This window comes from Salmo salar, chromosome 24 (genome assembly GCF_965601325.2).
Source record: "Salmo salar chromosome 24, fSalSal1, whole genome shotgun sequence".
Taxonomy (NCBI): domain Eukaryota; kingdom Metazoa; phylum Chordata; class Actinopteri; order Salmoniformes; family Salmonidae; genus Salmo; species Salmo salar.
In genome coordinates, this window is record NC_138314.1 from 30,643,433 (window position 1) to 30,665,637 (window position 22,205).

The following is a 22,205-nucleotide window of genomic DNA, read 5'->3' on the forward strand; positions in this document are numbered from 1 at the left end:
CTGGTTGAGAGAATGCCAAGAGTGTGCAATGCTGTCATCATGGCAAAGAGTGGCTACTTTGAAGAATCTCAAATATAAAATATATTTTGATTTGTTTAACACTTTTTTGGTGACTACATGATTCCATATGTGTTATTTCATAGTTTTGATGTCTTCACTATTATTCTACAATATAGAAAATAGTAAATAAAGAAAACCCTTTGAATGAGTAAGTGTATACAAACTTTTGACTGGTACTGTACATTTTACTTCGACACCTAAACTATATTTCTCTCTATAAGAAAATATGTAATCTATTGGCCTGTAGTTTATTGCATTGGGACCAATGGAGTGGGTGGTGTAAAAAGTGTTGCTGGGCATATAGACCTCTGTCCACCATGACATAACACCATATATACATTATACAGACCTTACTGATAATTCCTTTCAATTCTTTTACTGTGGCAAACAGAATCGTTTTTTTCTCTATAAGACAATATGTATTCCATATACAGTTATTCCCATTGTGGCCAATGGAATGGGTTGAGTAAAAGGAGAGCAACACTCTGTATTATTCAGAGCCCCATGAAATGACACCATACATACAGTATATACATTCTACAGACCCTACTGAGTATTTCCTACAATACTTTTACTGCGACACCCAGAATAGTTTTTGCTCTATAAACCAATAAGTATTCCATATGGTGATTCGTATTGTGGCCATTTATTTGACCTTGGAACAAGTTTTAAAACCCACATTTAAGGCAAATGTCAGTTAAATATGAACAAATAGGAATCATTGTTAATGTTAAGACAAAAATTGTTCATATATCATGAGTAAATACAGGTTATTGACACGTTTCTACTATTACTTGGGGGACTTTTATTTGGAAAAGTTCTGAAATTCCGTGACCCGGATGTACTCTGTTAGTGTTGCTGACGAGACGCTGAAAACAGGTTCTCCATTTCCAGTATGTAGCCAGCTAGCTAACGACACAACTATCATAACAGATTGCACTCAGATTAACGTTTTATGATATAATATGTATAAAAATTCACCACAGAATTTGCTAGCTATTGGCACGCGCTGATACTTAACTTACTCTGAATTGGTAGTATGACAGCGTTAGCTTGAGTACCAGCTATTTGGCCATGCATGTTTATTGTTTTTTTCTTGTGGTATAACTAGCCAAGTTACCGAGACATCAGTTTAGCTTGCTACTATCTAAAGGTCAAGTTTGGGGCGTAAACGGATATCTACACTGTCCCATGTGTTATACATTTAATTAAAAGGAAAATGAACTAGTTATGAAAGTTAATTATTGCTTGTGAATAAAGCTTGACAGCTGTCTGATGCATCAGTTTGCCAGAATCAATACTGAACAAAAATATAAACGCAACAATTAACGATTTCCCTTAGTTACAGTTCATATAAGGAAATCAGTCAATTGATATAAATTCATTAGGCCCCATCTATGGATTTTACATGACTAGGCAGGGGTGCAGTTATGTGTGGGCCTGGAAGGGCATAGGCCTACCCACTTGAGATCCAGGACCAGCCAATCAAAATGTGTTTTTCCCCACAAAAGGGCTTTATTACAGACCAAAATTCTCCTCAGTTTCATCAGCTGTTGGGGTGGCTGGTCTCAGACAATCCCACAGGTGAAGAAGCCGGATGTGGAGGTCCTGGGCTGGCACGGTTACACGTGGTCTGCGGTTGTGAGGTCGGCTGGACGTACTGCCAAATTCTCTAAAATTACATTGGAGGCGGCCTATCTTAGAGAAATTAACATTCCATTCTCTGGCAAGAGCTCTGTTGGACATTCCTGCAGTCCATATGCCAATTTCACACTCCCTCAAAACTTGCGATATCTGTGGCACAGTGTTGTGTGACAAAACTGCACATTTTAGAGTGGCCTTTTATTGTCCCCAGTACAAGGTGCACCTGTGTAATGATCATGCTGTTTAATCAGCTTCTTGATATGCCACACCGGTCAGGTGGATGGATTATATTGACAAAGGAGAAATGCTCACTAACAGAGAAGTAAACAAATTTGTGCACAAAATTTGAGATAAACAGTTTTTTGGTGCATTTAGAACATTTCTGGGATCTTTTATTTCAGCTCATGAAACATAGAACCAACAGTGTACATGTTGCGTTTATATTTTTGTTCAGTGTATGATGTGCTTCTACCTGAGCTTCCTTCATGTAATACATATACTAAAACCCAAAACTATTTATCATGAGGGGAATTCCATTTGCTCATGATTTTATTTGTATATATGTTTTAGTAATTATTTTTTCATGTACCTTGGCAGTCGGAAGGTAGACAAGGTGACAGATACAGAGGGAGATAGATTATAGGGAGCAAGGTGGAATTTAGAACCCCGTCACTAGCTTGCATGTGTGGTCTAGAGTCTGCCAGACTAACTAGACCAGACTCCGGCACCCATTTGCTCATGTTTTCTGTCAGTGAAATGATCCCCTCTCTCTCTTCCCCATCTCTCCTAGGCTGATCGACTCATTTGATCAGCTCCTGGTGGAACATCGTCATGACCTGACGAATTGTCCCTTTCCTATTTAATCATGAATGACAAGCTGGTTTTTCTGGGCCTCCTCTACTTTGTGCAGGGGATCCCCTATGGTCTCCAGTCCTTGTTGCTCCCTGTCTACCTCCGTGGGGCGGGCCACTCCCTCACCCACATCGGCTTGACCAAAATCCTCTACTTCCCCTGGGTGCTCAAGGTCCTCTGGGCACCCCTGGTGGACCGTGTGGGCACCAAGCGGTGCTGGCTGGTGGCCACAGTCTCTGGCCTGGCGCTTACTTGTCTCTCCAGTGCCGCTCTGGCCCCGGAGGCCCACATCTGGGGAGTGGTGGCGACTCTGCTGGCCATGAACGCCCTGGCGTCGGTTCAGGACATCACAGTGGACGGGGCCGCTGTGGGACTGCTGAAGGGCCGCAGCGAGCTGGGCCTGGGCAACATGGCTCAGGTGGTGGGCTACAAGGCCGGCTCGGTGTTCGCTGGGGGCGGGCTCCTGGCTGTGATTGACGTGGCCGGGTGGGGCCCTATGTTTATGCTGTTGGCCTTTGTGTACTTCGGGGTGGCACTGTTTGTGTGGGGGGCCCCTGTGCTGGACAATGAGCTGTTGAGGGGCCAGGCAGAGGGGAGGAGGGGGGTCCAGTCGGACGCTGTGCATCCCTGGAGGGTGTGGCGGAAGCTGCTGTCAGTACCTGGGACGCCCTGGACCATGATCTACGTTCTCACATACAAACTGGGTAAATCTGCTAGTCAGTCTGACAACCATGCACACTCACCTACTGTACCAACTGGAGAAGTAGCTAAAAGTCTTAACACTAATCTCCACTCTCAGCTACTGTACACTAAATCTGATCCACTACAAGGCTACTACATAAGAAACCCACTATTCCATAAATGACTTAGCCAAAACATGTTTTCTTCTAATAGTAATCCTACATTCATTAATGCAAAACGTAGCAAAACATTTTGCAACGGAATACAAAAAAAATGTGTTTCTTATTGGACAAGTTCTCATAGTCCCTGCCTGTTTCAGTCTGTTTTATTCCATTTGGTGCCTATTGAATACAAGCCTGATAACCTGTAGCCTCATTTGTGAAGTGGGTGGCAGGTAGCCTAGTGGTTAAGAGCGTTGGGCTAGTAACCGAACGGTCGCTGGTTCAAATCTCTGAGCAGACTAGGTGAAAAATAATATCTGTTTGTACTCTTGAGCAACGTACTTAACCCTAGTTGCTCCTGTAAGTTGCTCTGGGTAATACCGTCTGCGAAATGACTAAAATGTAAAAATGAAGTAAGCAAGACAGAATCATATTTTCTCCATCAGCTGTTGGTCTCATTTCTTACCACTGTTGCCATATCCAAGAGGGCCCTGAACTATTTACTACAGCCACAAAGTAAGAAAAGGGCTATATTGTAAAAATGTACTTTTTGGTCTTAATTTAAGGTTAGGCATAAAGTTAGCGGTGTGGTTAAGGTTAGGTTTAAAACCACATTTGTGTCTGGGGTAACTAGTGACGACCCTGATCTAGACTGATCAACTAGTCTGTTGATGAATAAAGGGAATGAGTGGGTTATTACCAGGGACTTGATATTGAGTCCAGAACCTACTTAAAGGTAGGTTTTGAACTCTGTGAATAGCATTTATGTACATTTATGTACAAAGTAACAGGTATATATTAGGGCTAGTGAGATGTTAGGAATGTTGTCCTTTAAAAAATGTATTTGTGTCCAAGTTTATATTTGCAAGAGAAAACGTTCTCTGAATAACCCAGTTTGGTATTAAGCAGCGTGTGTGTGTATGTGTGTGTGAGCGAGAATTGGTAGGAACAGAGTTTGGTGTCTGGCAGCAGGAGCGGATTATGTAAGGATTAGAGTGTCTGTATGTCTGGTGTTTTTTTCATGGAAACTGAAATGGAAGACACAGCGTCACACTGGTGTGTGTGTTTGTTTGGGTGTTGGGAAAACATGTTCTATATACATTTGCATACATGTGCTTCTTTGTGAATGTGTGTGCCATTGTTTTTCCTGTATGTGTTTGAGAGAGAGTGTGTCAGGGGTGGCACAGTAATTGGATGATCCCAGGCAGACACTAGACAGGACAGTAAGACGTTTGTTTGAGGGGTTCACCAGCATCGTCATCATCACCACTGTCACCATCTCCATAGCAATAATTTTCATCATCGCCATTATTGTTAACATCCTCATGATATTATCGTTAACATCCTCATCCCCATGATATTATCGTTAACATCCTCATGATATTATCGTTAACATCCTCATGATATCATCGTTAACATCCTCATGATATTATCGTTAACATCCTCATGATATCATCGTTAACATCCTCATGATATTATCGTTAACATCCTCATGATATTATCGTTAACATCCTCATGATATTATCGTTAACATCCTCATGATATCATCGTTAACATCCTCATGATATTATCGTTAACATCCTCATGATATTATCATTAACATCCTCATGATATTATCGTTAACATCCTCATGATATTATCGTTAACATCCTCATCCTCATGATATTATCGTTAACATCCTCATCCTCATGATATTATCGTTAACATCCTCATGATATTATTGTTAACATCCTCATGATATTATCGTTAACATCCTCATGATATTATTGTTAACATCCTCATGATATTATTGTTAACATCCTCATGATATTATCGTTAACATCCTCATGATATTATCATTAACATCCTCATGATATTATCATTAACATCCTCATGATATTATCGTTAACATCCTCATGATATTATCGTTAACATCCTCATGATATTATCGTTAACATCCTCATGATATCATTGTTAACATCCTCATGATATTATCGTTAACATCCTCATGATATCATCGTTAACATCCTCATGATATTATCGTTAACATCCTCATGATATTATCGTTAACATCCTCATGATATTATTGTTAACATCCTCATGATATTATCGTTAACATCCTCATGATATTATCGTTAACATCCTCATGATATTATCGTTAACATCCTCATGATATCATCGTTAACATCCTCATGATATTATCATTAACATCCTCATGATATTATCGTTAACATCCTCATGATATTATCGTTAACATCCTCATGATATTATTGTTAACATCCTCATGATATTATCGTTAACATCCTCATGATATTATCGTTAACATCCTCATGATATTATTGTTAACATCCTCATGATATTATCATTAACATCCTCATGATATTATCGTTAACATCCTCATGATATTATCGTTAACATCCTCATGATATTATCGTTAACATCCTCATGATATTATCGTTAACATCCTCATGATATTATCGTTAACATCCTCATGATATTATCGTTAACATCCTCATGATATTATTGTTAACATCCTCATGATATTATCGTTAACATCCTCATGATATTATCGTTAACATCCTCATGATATCATCGTTAACATCCTCATGATATTATCGTTAACATCCTCATGATATTATCGTTAACATCCTCATGATATTATCGTTAACATCCTCATGATATTATCGTTAACATCCTCATGATATTATCGTTAACATCCTCATGATATTATCGTTAACATCCTCATGATATTATCGTTAACATCCTCATGATATTATCGTTAACATCCTCATGATATTATCGTTAACATCCTCATGATATTATCGTTAACATCCTCATGATATTATCGTTAACATCCTCATGATATTATCGTTAACATCCTCATGATATCTATCGTTAACATCCTCATGATATTATCGTTAACATCCTCATGATATTATCGTTAACAGCCTCATGATATTATCGTTAACATCTTCATGATATTATCGTTAACATCCTCATCCTCATGATGTTATCAATATTAACATAATAATCATATCTAATATAATCAGCATTTACAAATAACCGGCTTAGTTGACCGCTCTTTATTACAGAATAAAAAGGTCAGACTGTTTGTGTGCAACTGTCGAGTGAAACTCAACAATCCGTGTGAATGTGAGACTGTTTGTGTGTGAGATTTTGGAGTGAAAGGTCTGCCTTAAACCCCCCCTCCCACAACACACAAACACACTCATCTCAGACCCCTCTCTCCCACACACTCTTAATGAACACAGTGAGTTTGCTCTGTGTAGAACTGCACAACCAATGAGAGGGAGCCGTTTGGATGACCCCTGTGTCATCTGAGGTCGCGGCCATGGGACTTGCTGTCTGGGCAGAATCCCAGAGAGAGAGAGTCGGAGGCAAAAGGGATAGAAGGGGAATGAACCTGTGTATTGTAGTCCGGGGAACACTGATGGAGGGATGGGCTGATATTGGTAGATGGGAAAGTGATAGAGCTGCTCTTATTGGGTTTAGTACCCACGGATCTAGGATCAGATTAACCTACCCTACAATAATACATTTAACCACTAATCAAACAGAGAAAAACTGACCCTGTATCAGTCAGTGGTTAACTTGGGGCCAACATCTACAGATGCAAGATCTTAATTTGATCACCCTGTTGTTGCAGGTAATTTCCACTTTAAAATGTCAGACTTGATTTGCACTAACAAAAAATGTATCAACCCCTACAAAAATGTCCATTAATTATAATCCACGCAATAATTTAATTGTCCTGTTGTTGCAGGATTATTTTCCTGCTATGGGACCCCCCCCCCCCCCCCCCCCACAGCCATACTGGGAGGATAGACTGTGAGACACGGGAGAGATGATAGCAGAGCATGGGGGAGAGAGAGGAGGGCTTGGGAAGTGGGGGGAGAGAGCGGTGCAGGGGCGATGTGGGTTCATTTTCCAGAGGGAAAAAGGAGGATGGCAGGGAGGCTGAAGGGGCGATGAATTAATGAAGAACCACCACATGGTGCCCAGAGGGAGACAGACAGCGATGAATAAAGGCAAAGAGGCCTAAAGAGAGAGGACAGTATTGGGATGGTACAACAGGACTTTTTCAATACTGGAACCAAACCAACCAGTGACCCTGTTTGGTTGTCCATAACACTGCTCCCCTAGATTGCATAGTCAGTGTTTGTTTGCTTTGTCAACAGCATAGATATCAATCATTGGTCAATACACTGGTGACATGTAGTTAGGGCTGGGTGATATATCATATTTCAAGGTATACCGGTATGGATTTTTATAATACCTTCTATAACGATATGTTGATACAGTGCTAAATAAATGAAAAGTCAGATTTGTCCTAGTTTGGTTGAGTATAAAGCAATCAGAAAGGAGAATGACCATTAAACCAATTAGAATGAATCTGTTGCCATCCTAGGGTTATGCACTACTCATAAAACATATTTAACTTGTTTTATTCAGAAACATAGAATACCGTCAAACACTGCCATGCAGTCAAAAGAATGAGAAATATATTGTGAAATGTTATTTTGGCCATATCGCCCAGTCCTACATGGAATGTTAGGACCCCTGATTGATGGAATGGTGTGGATCTCCTGGTGCTATGGAGCTCTGTAGTGCAACGGCTTTCTGTAGAAAAGTTAGAGAGGACAGTTATAGTTCATGTGGTTATGGGAGTAAAACATAGTTGGTAACGTAAGAGCATTTTAGCAAAGTGACCCATTTGGGTAGGGTGGGTGGGGTTCAAGTTTTTTTCCCATGCTTCAGCCTAGTTCCTTAGGGGTTCAACAAACTCTGTGACACCCTGCAAAGTGCACACCTGTAGGGATTGCTGTTAGTGTGTGTGTGTGTGTGTCAATAGGGCTGGTCTTGTGAGTGTGTGGGGTGTCTATTGTCTATGGAAGGTGTACGTAGAACTGTAGCTTACTGATTTACTGGGCCTCTCTCTGTCGTGTTCCCAGGGTGTGTTTTGTGTCTTGTTTTCTCCTAAGTGTCCTCGTGATCCCATCTGATCCTGGCCTCTAGTGTCTGAGCTTCATGTGATCACTCTGTTACACGACCATTCTGTCCTAATTGACCCTTCACCCCACCTACCCTCTCATGCAAATCCCTCCTCCTCTTCTCTCTCTCACTATTTATTTTTCTTTCTTTCTTTCTTTCTTTCTTTCTTTCTTTCTTTCTTTCTTTCTTTCTTCTTTCTTTCTTTCTTTCTTTCTTACTCGTACACAAACACCTCTTGTTTCCCATCAGCAACCTGTCAGCCCTCCTCTCTTCATCACCCCTCCTGTACCAAATTCCTCATTCTCCTGTCTCATTCTTCCACATTTTGCCCCTTTTTCTGCATCCCTCCTCCTCTATAAACCCTGTCTCTCTCCATAAATCATTCTCACTATCTCTCTCCCTTACCCCTCTCTCTCTGTCTGTTCATGTTTCTCCCTTACCCCTCTCTCTCTGTCTGTTCATGTTTCTCCCTTACCCCTCTCTCTCTGTCTGTTCGTGTTTCTCCCTTACCCCTCTCTCTCTGTCTGTTCATGTTTCTCCCTTACCCCTCTCTCTCTGTCTGTTCATGTTTCTCCCTTACCCCTCTCTCTCTGTCTGTTCATGTTTCTCCCTTACCCCTCTCTCTCTGTCTGTTCATGTTTGTCCCTTACCCCTCTCTCTCTGTCTGTTCATGTTTCTCCCTTACCCCTCTCTCTCTGTCTGTTCATGTTTCTCCCTTACCCCTCTCTCTCTGTCTGTTCATGTTTGTCCCTTACCCCTCTCTCTCTGTCTGGTCATGTTTCTCCCTTACCCCTCTCTCTCTGTCTGTTCATGTTTCTCCCTTACCCCTCTCTCTCTGTCTGTTCATGTTTCTCCCTTACCCCTCTCTCTCTGTCTGTTCATGTTTCTCCCTTACCCCTCTCTCTCTGTCTGTTCATGTTTCTCCATTACCCCTCTCTCTCTGTCTGTTCATGTTTGTCCCTTACCCCTCTCTCTCTGTCTGTTCATGTTTGTCCCTTACCCCTCTCTCTCTGTCTGTTCATGTTTGTCCCTTACCCCTCTCTCTCTGTCTGGTCATGTTTCTCCTTTACCTCTCTCTCTTATCCATTATTTTTCTCTCCACCTTTTCCATTTTCTGTCTCTGTCATTCTCCCTCTCTCTGTCTCTGTCATTCTCTCTCTGTGTCTTTCTCCCCCTCTGTCTTTCTCCCACACTCTCTCTCTATCTTTCTCCCATACCCCCTCTCTGCTAGTTTCTTCTTTGTGGATGCCTAATGAAATCCCCACTGAAATGGACAATTGTTGCTTTGAGAATATTTATAGAATTGAATAATCAGCCTTGTTGTGTTTGTCTGCACTCCCCTTTTAAAGAAATAATGAGTTTGAAGCAGTGGGAGCACTGAATGCTGTAGAGACACAACCACTGGTAAAGAATCAAGCATAGGAGGTTGGTGGCACCTTAATTGGAGAGGACAGGGCTAGTGGTTATGGCTGGAGTGGAATGAGTGGATTGGTATCAAATACATCAAACACATGGTTTCCATGTGCAACAGTAGCCTGCGGTTTATTATACATCATAAAGGCTTTAAAAGAACAATCTGTTGTTCAAACAACAACAAAGGTGTTACCCTATCCAGTGTTTTGGTTAATAGCTCAGGGATGGGGTTGGAGGAATGTAACCACTCTCAAATTCATAGACAGAGCTATGGATGGAAGGACTGACCCTCCCATGAGTAACCAACTGCCCCTCCCAATCTTCAGGCTATGCTCAAACCCTACACACCAACCCGAGCACGTTTGGTCTCTTGGCCCTCCCTCCTGCTCAGCCCAGTCCAAGCTCTTCTCTTCCCTTGCACAGTGGTGGAACTGGCTTCCCCCTAAAGCTAGGACAGCAGAGCATCCCCCCCCCCCCCCCCGCATAAAAATGCATTTTGTGAACTAACACTTACTGACTAACTCTGACTTTGCTGATAGCTACTTTACTGAGGGAAAATGTAATTACTATGACTGTGATATGTGGTTGTCCCACCTAGCTATCTTAAGATGAATGCACTAACTGTAAGTCGCTCTGGATAAGACCGTTTGCTAAATGACTAAAATGTAAATATTAAATATGACATCAAAATTATAGTTATAACCATATTTTTAGGCTATTTTGATGCAGTGTTTGTTTACAATAAGACCTACACAGTTTACAAACAAATGAGTAAAACAAATGTATATTTGGGGTTTTGATGGAGTAAAAGAATTTAACTAAGCTCATCATGCATTTGAATTACACTGAGTGTACAAAACATTAGGCACACCTGCTGTTTCCATGACATAGACTGACCAGGTGAATCCACATGAAAGCTGTGATCCCTTATTGATGTCACTTGTTAAATCCACTTCAATCAGTACATATGAAGGGGAGGAGACAGGTTAAAAAATGCTTTTTAAGCCTTGAGACAATTGAGACATGGATTGTGTGTGTGCCATTCAGAGGTTGAATGGGAAAAACAAAAGATTTAAGTGCCTTTGAACGTGGAATGGCAATAGGTGCCAGGCGCCCCGGTTTGAGGGTTTTTCATGCTCAACAGTTTCCCATGTGTATCAAGAATGGTCTACCACCCAAAGGACATCCAGCCAACTTGACACAATTGTGGGAAGCATTGTAGTCAACATGGGCCAGCATCCCTGTGAAACGCTTTCGATACCTTGTGGAGTCCATGCCCTGACAAATTGAGGCTGTTCTGTGGGCAAAATGGGGTGCAACTCAATATTAGGTATGTGTTCCTAATGTTTTGTACACTCAGAATATATTCTTCAAGAATCAATGGGTGTATATCGATCATTTCAAAGTCAAAAAAGTTGATGTAGCAATGACAGATTGCCTATTTAAGTAATGTCTTACCGTAATGACAAATGCTCAAACTATCTACCCTGTTGGATGATTAAAAAGTTCCCCAGGTTTCAACCGGTGCTGGTGGGAAATAGTGAGTAGTACAGTAGCTGATAGCTGCTGATGTTAGTGCTGCCTTGGCATATAGAATATAGACGCTGAATGAATATGTCATCACAGCAACCTCTGTTTATCCCTCTCATTCTCCTGCCATACATTTAGCTTGGCTGTCACATAGCGTTGGCATAACGTGTGCGTTGTCGTAGCGTTCCCATGTGCCAGGAGGTTTTGAGCGTCTTCTCTAAGAACTCCTTTTGATATCCTTCTCCATTTCACGTGAAAGATTCTCTCTCTATTTTTGTTTTTCTTCTGGCCAAGTGTGTGTGTGTGAGTGTGTCGTCTCTTTGACAGCAGTCTCTGAGCTGTCACTCAGCACTCCGTCTCCCTGTCTTTGTGAAGTCACTCTCCATTAATAATGGCGGCAGCGCTGAATATTTTACAGTGTCGTTCGGCAGAACATTGTCCCGCCTTCAAAACCACACAGAGACACTATTGTCTCACTGAGAAACTTTTATTTCAACCTAAAGCTCTGTGACTGAGGCTTGTGTTATGTGAGGAAGTTTCACATTAGGCCCTTTTGAAAAATGACGCAGGATATTCTTTGTTTTGTTTGACATCTATTATTGGTACTACCGTAATTTCCGGACTATTAAGCGCACCTGAATATAAGCCGCACCCAGTGAATTTAAAAAAAATAATTATTTTGAACATAAATAAGCCGCACATGTCTATAAGCCGCAGGTGCCTACCGGTACATTGAAACAAATGAACTTTACACAGGCTTTAACGAAACACGGCTTGTAACAAAAATAAATAGGCTTTAACGAAACACGGCTTGTAACAAAAATAAATAGGCTTTAACGAAACACGGCTTGTAACAAAAAATTTGCAGTAAGCTTTAGTTGTCCTTTTGCACTGAGTCAATTCCTCACGCTGCTGTTTCCAACGTCTTATCATCGACTCATTAAGACCAAGCTCCCGTGCAGCAGCTCTATTTCCTTTTCCAACAGCCAGATCAATCGCCTTCAACTTGAAAGCTGCATCATATGCATTTCTCCGTGTCTTTGCCATGATGAGGGTGACAAAATGACTACCGTAATCAGAATGATGGGAAGTTTGAGAGCGCTCGATTTAATCTAAACAGTAAACAAAAAAGTTGTTTGACCTTAACCTGTTCGGCAATTTCATTGGTCTAATGAAAGCTTCATGCCGCCAAAAAACTGAGCACGTGAAAGCGGGAAAAATCCATATCGTCAGTGTTTAAGCCGCGAGGTTCAAAGTTGCGGCTTATAGTCCGGAATTTACGGTATCTAGGAATAGTGTATGATGTTAGATTAAGAAAGCACCAATATAACATTGTCCAGTCTATTAAAGGTAACTGCTTTGTTACTGTCACAGTGTTTAAGAAAGTTGGAGTTGTCATACACAGTGAAGAAATCCACTATTGTTTTCTTCTTCCTTTTTTCCTTTAAATAGCTCTGTCACAGGAAGGTGGATTGTGGGTGTTTTTGAGTGTGTTTATTTCCAACAATAGCTAATCCATCGTAGTTGACTCTTGGCTATGTTGTTGATAAAACGACTAAAACTACAGATGAACAGATTTGTGTTTAGAGTCTAACTCTCTCTTGTCTAACCTGAACTCCAACTGGTTTGTCCTCTCTCTCTCTCTCCTCTCTCTCTCTCTCTCTCTCTCTCTCTCTCTCTCTATCCACAGGTGAGCAGGGTGCGGTGACCATGTTCCCTCTCTTCCTTTTGGACCATCACATGACAGCCCGGGAGCTGGGGTTCTGGAACGGCGTGATCGCCATGTGCTTCTCAATCTGTGGCTCCTCCCTCGGTGGCCTGCTGCTCTCCCAGTTCAGGTAGCGTTCAGAGGCAGCACTCTCCTGTTAGCGTTCAGAGGCAGCACTCTCCTGTTAGCGTTCAGAGGCAGCACTCTCCTGTTAGCGTTCAGAGGCAGCACTCTCCTGTTAGCGTTCAGAGGCAGCACTCTCCTGTTAGCGTTCAGAGGCAGCACTCTCCTGTTAGCGTTCAGAGGCAGCACTCTCCTGTTAGCGTTCAGAGGCAGCACTCTCCTGTTAGCGTTCAGAGGCAGCACTCTCCTGTTAGCGTTCAGAGGCAGCACTCTCCTGTTAGCGTTCAGAGGCAGCACTCTCCTGTTAGCGTTCAGAGGCAGCACTCTCCTGTTAGCGTTCAGAGGCAGCACTCTCCTGTTAGCGTTCAGAGGCAGCACTCTCCTGTTAGCGTTCAGAGGCAGCACTCTCCTGTTAGCGTTCAGAGGCAGCACTCTCCTGTTAGCGTTCAGAGGCAGCACTCTCCTGTTAGCGTTCAGAGGCAGCACTCTCCTGTTAGCGTTCAGAGGCAGCACTCTCCTGTTAGCGTTCAGAAGCAACACTGTCTATAGTGCCCATTTTAGTGTCCCTTTCTGTGGCACAGATATCACGTCACCCCATCACCTCCCCTCCCCACATTGGGGGGGGGGGGGGGGGGTGTGTGTGTGTGTGTGTGTGTGTGTGTGTGTGTGTGTGTGTGTGTGTGTGTGTGTGTGTGTCTATAGCCCTCTGTGTGTGGTAGGAGAACAGTACGGGGAGATGCTTTGTAGCCTCCAGTGAGGCAAGGAGACAGGCCCCAGCAGCAACACTAGGTTTTCTGTGTTCTACAGCTGATAATTCAAAGCTTACACAAATAATCAACTATTTCTATTGACCTAACATGAAGTGAACTAAAACTGTCTTGTTTTTGAGAGAGATCACAGATCACAGACTTTAGCCTAAACGTCATTATAATCTGCAGCAGCGCCATTTGCTCGTGAAAAATGTCACTCCTATAGAGACCTCTCCTTGACGTCATCTTATTTTCTAAGAATAATATTGAAGTTCCTAGCAAACAGTAGTAGAACATATGTTTGGAAAGGCAGCAGCTGCACAACAAAGCAGGGATGCCTCAGCTCTAGAGATTAAAGTTCTCCTTTCAATTGCTAGTTAACCTTACATTTTCTCCAACTGCCATTACAGCACATCCACTACTCTAACTCAACCTCCAATGCAGAAAACAATACATGTGATGTAATGCAATCTATAAATAACAACAATACGTAAGTTATTGGATTTGGCTATTTCAGCCACACCTGTTGCTGACAGGTGTATAAAACTGAGCACACAGCCATTCAATCTCCATAGACAATCATTGACAGTAGATTGGCCTTACTGAAGACTTTCAACGTTGCACCTTCATAGGATGCTTCCTTTCCAACAAGTCAGTTCATCAAATTCTGCCCTGCTAGAGCGGCCCGGTCAACTATAAGTGCTGTTATTGTGAAGTGGAAACATCTAGGAGCAACAACGGCTCAGCCGCGAAGTGGTAGGCCACACAAGCTCATAGAATGGTTCCGCTGAGTTCTGAAGCATGTGGCGCGTACAAATCATCTTTCCTCGGTTGCAACGCTCTCTACCAAGGTCCAAAATGACTCTGGAAGCAACGTCAGCACAAGAACTGTTCGGCGGGAGCTTCAGGAAATGGGTTTCGATGGCCGATCAGCCACACACAAGCTTAAGATCAACACGCACAATGCCAAGCGTCGGCTGTAGTGGTGTAAAGCTTGCAGTCATTGGACTCTGGAGCAGTTGAAAGCGTTCTCTGGAGTGATGAATCACTCTTCACCATCTGGCAGTCCGAAGGACAAGTCTGGGTTTGGCGGATGCCAGGAGAACGCTACCTGCACCAATGCATAATGCCAACTGTAAAGTTTGGTGGAGTAGGCATAATGGTCTGGGGCAGTTTTTCATGGTTCGTGCTAGGCCCCTTAGTTCCAGTGAAGGGAAATATTAACGCTACAGCATACAATGACATTCTAGACGATTCTGTCCTTCCAACTTTGTGGCAACAGTTTGGGGAAGGCCCTTTCCTGTTTCAGCATGACAATGCCCTCGTGCACAAAGCAAAATGGTTTGTCGAGATCGGTGTTGAAGAATTTGACTGGCCTGCACAGAGCGCTGACCTCAACCCCATCGAACACCTTTGGGATTAATTGGAACGAGGACTGCGAGCCAGACCTAATCGTCCAACATCAGTGCCCGACCCCACTAATTATCTTGTGGCTGAATGGAAGCAAGTCCATGCAGCAATGTTCCAACATCTAGTGGAAAGCCTTCCCAGAGGAGTGGAGGCTGTTATAGCAGCAAAGGGGAGACCAACTCCATATTAATGCCTGTGATTTTGGAATGAGATTTTCGACATGCAGGTGTTCACATACTTTTGGTCATGTAGTGTACATCACCATTGCTAGCACTCACAAAGATAGATTGGTTAATGATAATACTTCCATTAGCATCGAGCTGAAATAGGACCTATATGAAGAGAATACCAATATCTTGTCTTTCTATAAAACGTCTGCAGAAGTCTGTGGTCTGTCTTGTTTGAATTACATCTCCATATGGTCTCTGATGCTTCTACTCTTTCTTCCTGTCTACGTTTTTGAGAATGCATTCCAGGTGACTACCTCATGAAGCTGGTTGAGAGAATGCCAAGAGTGTGCAAAGCTGTCATCAAGGCAAGGGGTGGCTATTTGAAGAATCTCAAATATAAAACATATTTTGATTTGTTTAACACTTCTTTTGGTTACTACATGATTCCATATGTGTTATTTCATAGTTTTGATGTCTTCACTAGGACTCGGGCAGAATTGTCACATTTTCACACACAGAGGTGCGTTCACCTGACACTGTACACCCAGTCCAGATTCCCACAGAATGACTCACCACCACTCTCCCCCACCTCCCAACACGCAAGCACACATACACACACTACACAAAGCCAATCCACCAAGCCGTCTCAATGCTCTCAAATCAAATTTGAACATTTATCCTGGGCCCCATCAGAAACGCCTGAGTGGCCAGAGACTGACCGCCTCACACAGATCGCCATCGGCAACCCGAGAGCCTATATAGTATCGCAGCCCGGCCCGTGTGAGGTGTCAGTAGCGAGGCAGGTTCTTCTCTCACCGCATCACTACGGCAACTCCTCAGAGTGCCAGATTTGAAAGAGTGTCATTGAGAAGGAGAGAATAAAAAATGAGGGAAAGAATGTCTTTAGCATGTGAATGATAGCAGATTGGTTTCCAGTGGAAAGGGTAAAGAAGGAGAAATGAGAGAGGTGTTGTAGAGCCTGTAGACGTAAAGACTGACAGAATGGGAAGATACTATTTGGTATCAGATTTGAGTATAGTTGGTATATTTCTCATGTCGTAGTTAAATCAAACTTAGCTGTGGTAATGTCCATGTGGTAATGTCCTTGTCAGATGGTATAGATGTCAGATACCAGACAGTGACACATGTCTGGTTAGTTTGATTGACAGGATCCTTTGGGGACTGATTGGCACAGGGGTAATCCCTGGGAGATACACACACACACAACACACAACACAATGCTCTAAGAGGGTGAGAAGACTGATGGTCATTAATTTACCACGCTTTGGAGCTCCTTGGGTTATTGATTACCCCATGAGCTGAGCCATGCCTACCGGGAGACACAGCTCTTAGACTAACAAGGAATCAATTAGCGTCTGGGGACACGCGGGTGTGTGTGTAGGGGGGGGGGGGGGGGGGGTGTGTGTGTGTGTGTGTGTGTGTGTGTGTGTGTGTGTGTGTGTGTGTGTGTGTGTGTGTGTGTGTGTGTGTGGTGTGTGTGTCACGGTTTCCGTTAGCCGGTAATAGACGGCTTATGGCCAATATAGATTTTTTAAGCTGATAAATAAAATTTGCACCGGCCAATTGTCTGGGAGAGAAAAAAAAATCCCATAGCAAAATAATGCCTTTTAGCCTATTCATTGATGGAAATGCCAGTTGATCTAAATGCATTTGACCAGTCATGCTTATCGGTCTATGGGTTAATTTCCATAATGTAGTGGAATTAAATTGGCACATGTATATTTTTGTTTTATCACACACGTACAGCATACAGAGCCTAGCATACAGAGCCTAGCATACAGAGCCTAGAATACAGAGCCTAGAATACAGAGCCTAGCATACAGAGCCTAGCATACAGAGCCTAGCATACAGAGCCTAGCATACAGAGCCTAGTTTAAGCTGAACGTCTTTGACAGCACGAGACCTGCTGCTACAGCTCCTGGTGCTGCTGGAGGGAAATGTGCTTTTATAAGCCCAATCATTGTGCAACAATTCTAACTGAAATCTCGTGTTAAAAACTATTTTGATGGCATGATAAAAAATACCTACTATTTTTATTTCTCAACTGGTATTTGAAGTGCACTTCCCATTCGCCATTAATGTGCCTATAATGGTAGGTAGACTTCAGTGCGTCACACACCACTTTGCAATGAGCTGGAGGCAGTATGCGTTTGGAAAAATATACTAAATAGTTTTAAACCTGAACATTTTACTACATATTATGAGGCATGTTTACCTTTCTTTAAAGTAGTCTAGCCAAAATAAGACCAAATGTGGATGCAATTATTTTATAAAAACTTCTATATGTCATTGAAACCAGTAACCTACAGTGAGCTCCAAAAGTATCGGGACAGTGACACATGTTTTGTTTTGTTTTGGGTCTGTAATCCAGCACTTTGGATTTGAAATTATACAATGACCGAGTTTAAAGTGCAGACTGTCAGCTTTAATTTGAGGGTATTTTCATTCATAGTGGGTGAACCGTTTAGAAATCACAGCACTTTTTGTACATAGTCCCCTCATTTTAGGGGACAACAAGTATTGGGACAAATTCACTTGTGTATTAAAGCAGTCCAATATTCCTAGCACGCAATGGTTACATTATTTACCATTCATTTTTAAACGGTTCACCTGATATGGATGAAAATACACTCAAATTAAACTGACAGTCTGCACTTTAACTTCATAGTCATTGTATCATTTCAAATTCAAAGTGCTGGAGTACAGTGCCTAAACAACTAAGAAATTGGGGTTAGTAGATTGACATAGGCTTGTGGTTTGGTTGTTCATTACTCGTCTTGTTGGCTGAGCAAAAGTAAATGTGGTAGTTATTCTAACATCTTTAAATGGAATTCAGTAAGAAGGACCCACACCGTTTCATCCTTGAGGTTCATGATTTGTTAAGATGAATTACTATAATTTAAATGTGATTTCTGTCATTCTAAATACCGTGGGTGGACACCCTGATCATGTTACGCACCCAATGGGTCTGGTAAATTTCTCAAATGTCAGGTATCGTAGTGCTAGCTGTGCCACTAGAGATCCTGGTTTGATTCCAGGCTCTGTCGCAGCCGGCCGCGACCGGGAGACCCATGGGGCGGCGCACAATTGGCCCAGCGTCGTCCGGGTTAGGGGAGGGTTTGGCCGGCAGGGATGTTCTTGTCCCTTCGCGCACTAGCGACTCCTGTGGCGGGCCGGGAGCAGTGCACGCTGACACGGTCGCCAGGTGTACAGTGTTTCCTCCAACGCATTGGTGTGGCTGGCTTCTGGGTTAAGTGAGCATTGTGTCAAGAAGCATTGCGGCTTGGCTGGGTTGTGTTTCGGAGGATGCACGGCTCTCGACCTTCGCCTCTCGCATGTCCATATGGGAGTGGCAGCGATGGGACAAGACTGTAACAACCAATTGGATACCACGAAATTGGGGAGAAAAGGGGGTAAAAAAAATCTCAAATGTCCAGTAAATTAAAATGTTTCCAGTCAAATGTCCGGTGCCACATTTTCCTAACGGAAACCCTGGAGTGTGGGTGTGTGTGCTCCTGTAGAAGTAAGTATGGTGTTTGTTTTTGTTAGCATACACATACTACACAGTATTCTTCGGCTGTGTGTGTGTCAAATGGAATTTGTGACTGGTTGTCTGTCTTGTGTGTCTCCACAGTATTGGCTCTCTGATGAGGCGGGTGTTTGTGATGCGGACTGTCAGTATGGTGTTCCAGAGCTCCCTTCTGACTGTGCTGGAACCTTCTCCACTCATGAAAGGTGAGAGAAGACCAGACCGCACTCTGACCACAACTTGACTAGGCAGCATTGACCACGTTTACATGCGCACAGTATTCCGGATAGTAGCTCATATCCCGCTTAAGGTCTTGTTCGGGATAAGCTGTTTACATGCACCTTTGATATCCCGCTCACGAGTATCCCTGTATCCATGAATAAACAGAATATTCCTCATTGATGTTCATATGGGTTAAATGGAATAGTAACTGAAATCTGGACACTGACTGTAGGTCTATAACCTCTCACATGTAGAGTAATAAAATATGAACTCTGCAGAATTATGCATTTATTGCAGTAAAACTAGACAACAAATGTTAATTTTGTGTCTGGAACAGGAGTGGAAAAGTCTGATTTCTTTCTTTCAGCATCTCTTGAGAAAATGTGAATGTACGTGTAATGTTTTGTCTTTGACACTGTTATGCAAGCAGACAGTATTTCAACCACATAAAATATGCAGCCAAGACGAACTGAAGTCTTATCAGAAACTTGTTTAGTCGTTTTCTTAGCTTTTCCTTTCCTTAAAACCGGTCAAACTGATGGCATTTGTACATTTTGCCACAGTACCAATCTTTCCACTGTGTTGGAGTTATTGTGTTTTCTCCCCGGTTCCTAAACGAAACAACTTTACTGGTGTTAACTAGATTAATGCATTCATTCTATTGATGTAAGAGATTATTCTGGTGAGCACTACTTTATTTAGTCTTCTGGGGCAACAAGTTATGACAGAAGCAAAGCTGCATGTAGGCTATCAAATTACAGTTTACAAACAAATGGCCTACCAAATGTCTGAAATTATAAGCAGAAACTTGATTTAAAATATAGTAAATTCATTATAGTAGGCAAAATTATTAATGGTGGATGGAACTGCACAGGTATCCTAATTTGTTAAGTGATTTGTTTGATAATCAGATAAAAAGATCATCACACAACACCATAGAATGCACAACACCCATGATATGCACAACTTAGCCTGGAAAACAACAGTAAACGGCATAAGATGTTTACATGCCACAGTATCCCATCTTGGATCAGCATATCCCAGGTATCTTATCTGGGTTTCTTATAACCGTGATACAAGCTTTTTGGGGTTATTGTAAACGGGATATGATGTTTATATGCGTCAAGTCAAAAACAGAATACTTGAGTATCCCGAATAATAACGGGATATTGGTGTGCATGTAAACGTGGTCAATGTCATCAGTTCACTAACCATGGACATACTGTACATCATTGACTCTAACCAGCATGTCCTTTTCCACTGATTTAGACCTGTACGCGTCTCTAGTCCCCCACAAGCCACATCTGTTTGTCTATCCGTACCTCGATATCTTTCTTTCTTTCACCTTGCACAAAGTGGGAAAGTGGGAACAAAACCACTGGGCTTGCAGATCCATCCGCTTTGGTACACGAAAGCTACACATGATGGACTTTACTGGATACCCATCGTATGCTTCTACAACGGCCACACTCTAACCCCCTGACCCCATGGCGAAACAAATAACACATTGTGTCTTATGTTACCCATCCACATTTAGGCCTATACATATAACATTGTCTCACGTGTAACCCATCCACATTTAGGCCTATACATAAATACAAAATATACGTGTAACCCGTTCACATTCAGGCCTTCTTGATTGAACCTTTATTTAACCTTTATTGAACCTTTATTTAACCAGGTTTGTCTCTTGGAGATAGAAATACATTTTTCAATAGAGACCTGGTACATAAGGCCTATACATACAACACACACATACAGTGCTTTCAGAAAGTATTCATACCCCTTGACTTATTTCACATTAAGTTAGTCTCGGGGGCGGTAGGTAGCCTAGTGGTTAGAGCATTGGGCCAATAACTGAAAGGTTGCTAGATCGAATCCCCGAGCTGACAAGGTAAAAATCTGTCGTTCTGCCCCTGAACAAGGCAGTTAACCCACTGTTCCTAGATCGTCATTGTAAATAAGAATTTGTTCTTAACTGACTTGCCTAGTTAAATAAAGGTAAAATAAAATAAAAATAAATTGTGTTACAGCTGGAATTCAAAATGGATAAAAAAAATACATATTCTCACCCATCTACACACAATACCCCATAATGACAAAGTGAAAACATGTTTTTAGACATTTTTGCAAATGTATTGAAAATGAAATACAGAAATATATTATTTACATAAGTATTCACACCCCTGAGTCAATACATGTTAGAATCACCTTTGGCAGCAATTACAGCTGTGTTTTTCTGGGTGAGACTCTAAAAGCTTTGCATACCTGGATTGTACAATATTTGCACATTATTGTTTTTAAAATTCTTCAAGCTCTGTCAAGTTTGTTATTGATCGTTTCTAGACATAGATTTTTGAGACGATTTAAGTAAAAACTTTAACTAGGCCACTCAGCAACATTCAATGTCATCTTGGTAAGCAACTCCAGTGTATATTTGGCCTTGTGTTTTAGGTTATTGTCCTGCTGAAAGGTGAATTTGTCTCCCAGAGTCTGTTAGAAAGCAGACAATTTCCTCTAGGATTTTGGCTGTGCTTAGCTCTATTACGTTTATTTTTATCCCCAAAAAAACTCTCTAGTCCTTGCCGATAACAAGCATACCCATAACATGATGCAGCCACCACCATGTTTGAAAATATGACGAGTGGTACTCAGTGATGTGTTGTGTTGAATATGTTCCAAACATAGCGCTTTGTATTCAGGACTTAAAATTTTTTTGTTGCAAATTTACTTTAGTGCCTTATTGCAAACAGGATGCATGTTTTTAAATATTTGTATTCCTTCTGTCATTTAGGTTAGTATTGTGGAGTAACTACAATGTTGTTGATCCATCCTCAGTTTTGTCCTATCACAGCCGTTAAACTCTGTAACTGTTTTAAAGTCACCACTGGCCACATGGTGAAATCCCTGAGCAGTTTCCTTCCTCTCCAGCAACTGAGT

General features: G+C 42.0%; 1 protein-coding gene across 1 annotated transcript in view; it reads left to right on the forward strand.

The window, feature by feature from the left end:
* Positions 1–886: 886 nt before the first annotated feature.
* The window catches only part of LOC106585704 (solute carrier family 33 member 2), a 32,896-nt gene continuing 11,577 nt past the window's right edge, over positions 887–22,205 (forward strand). Inside the window, exons 1-4 of the mRNA XM_014172221.3 lie at positions 887–953; positions 2,495–3,260; positions 13,024–13,171; positions 19,149–19,249. Of these exons, the coding sequence (XP_014027696.1) occupies positions 2,570–3,260; positions 13,024–13,171; positions 19,149–19,249 (940 nt within the window). The 5' untranslated portion in view covers positions 887–953; positions 2,495–2,569. The remainder of the gene's footprint in view (positions 954–2,494; positions 3,261–13,023; positions 13,172–19,148; positions 19,250–22,205) is intronic.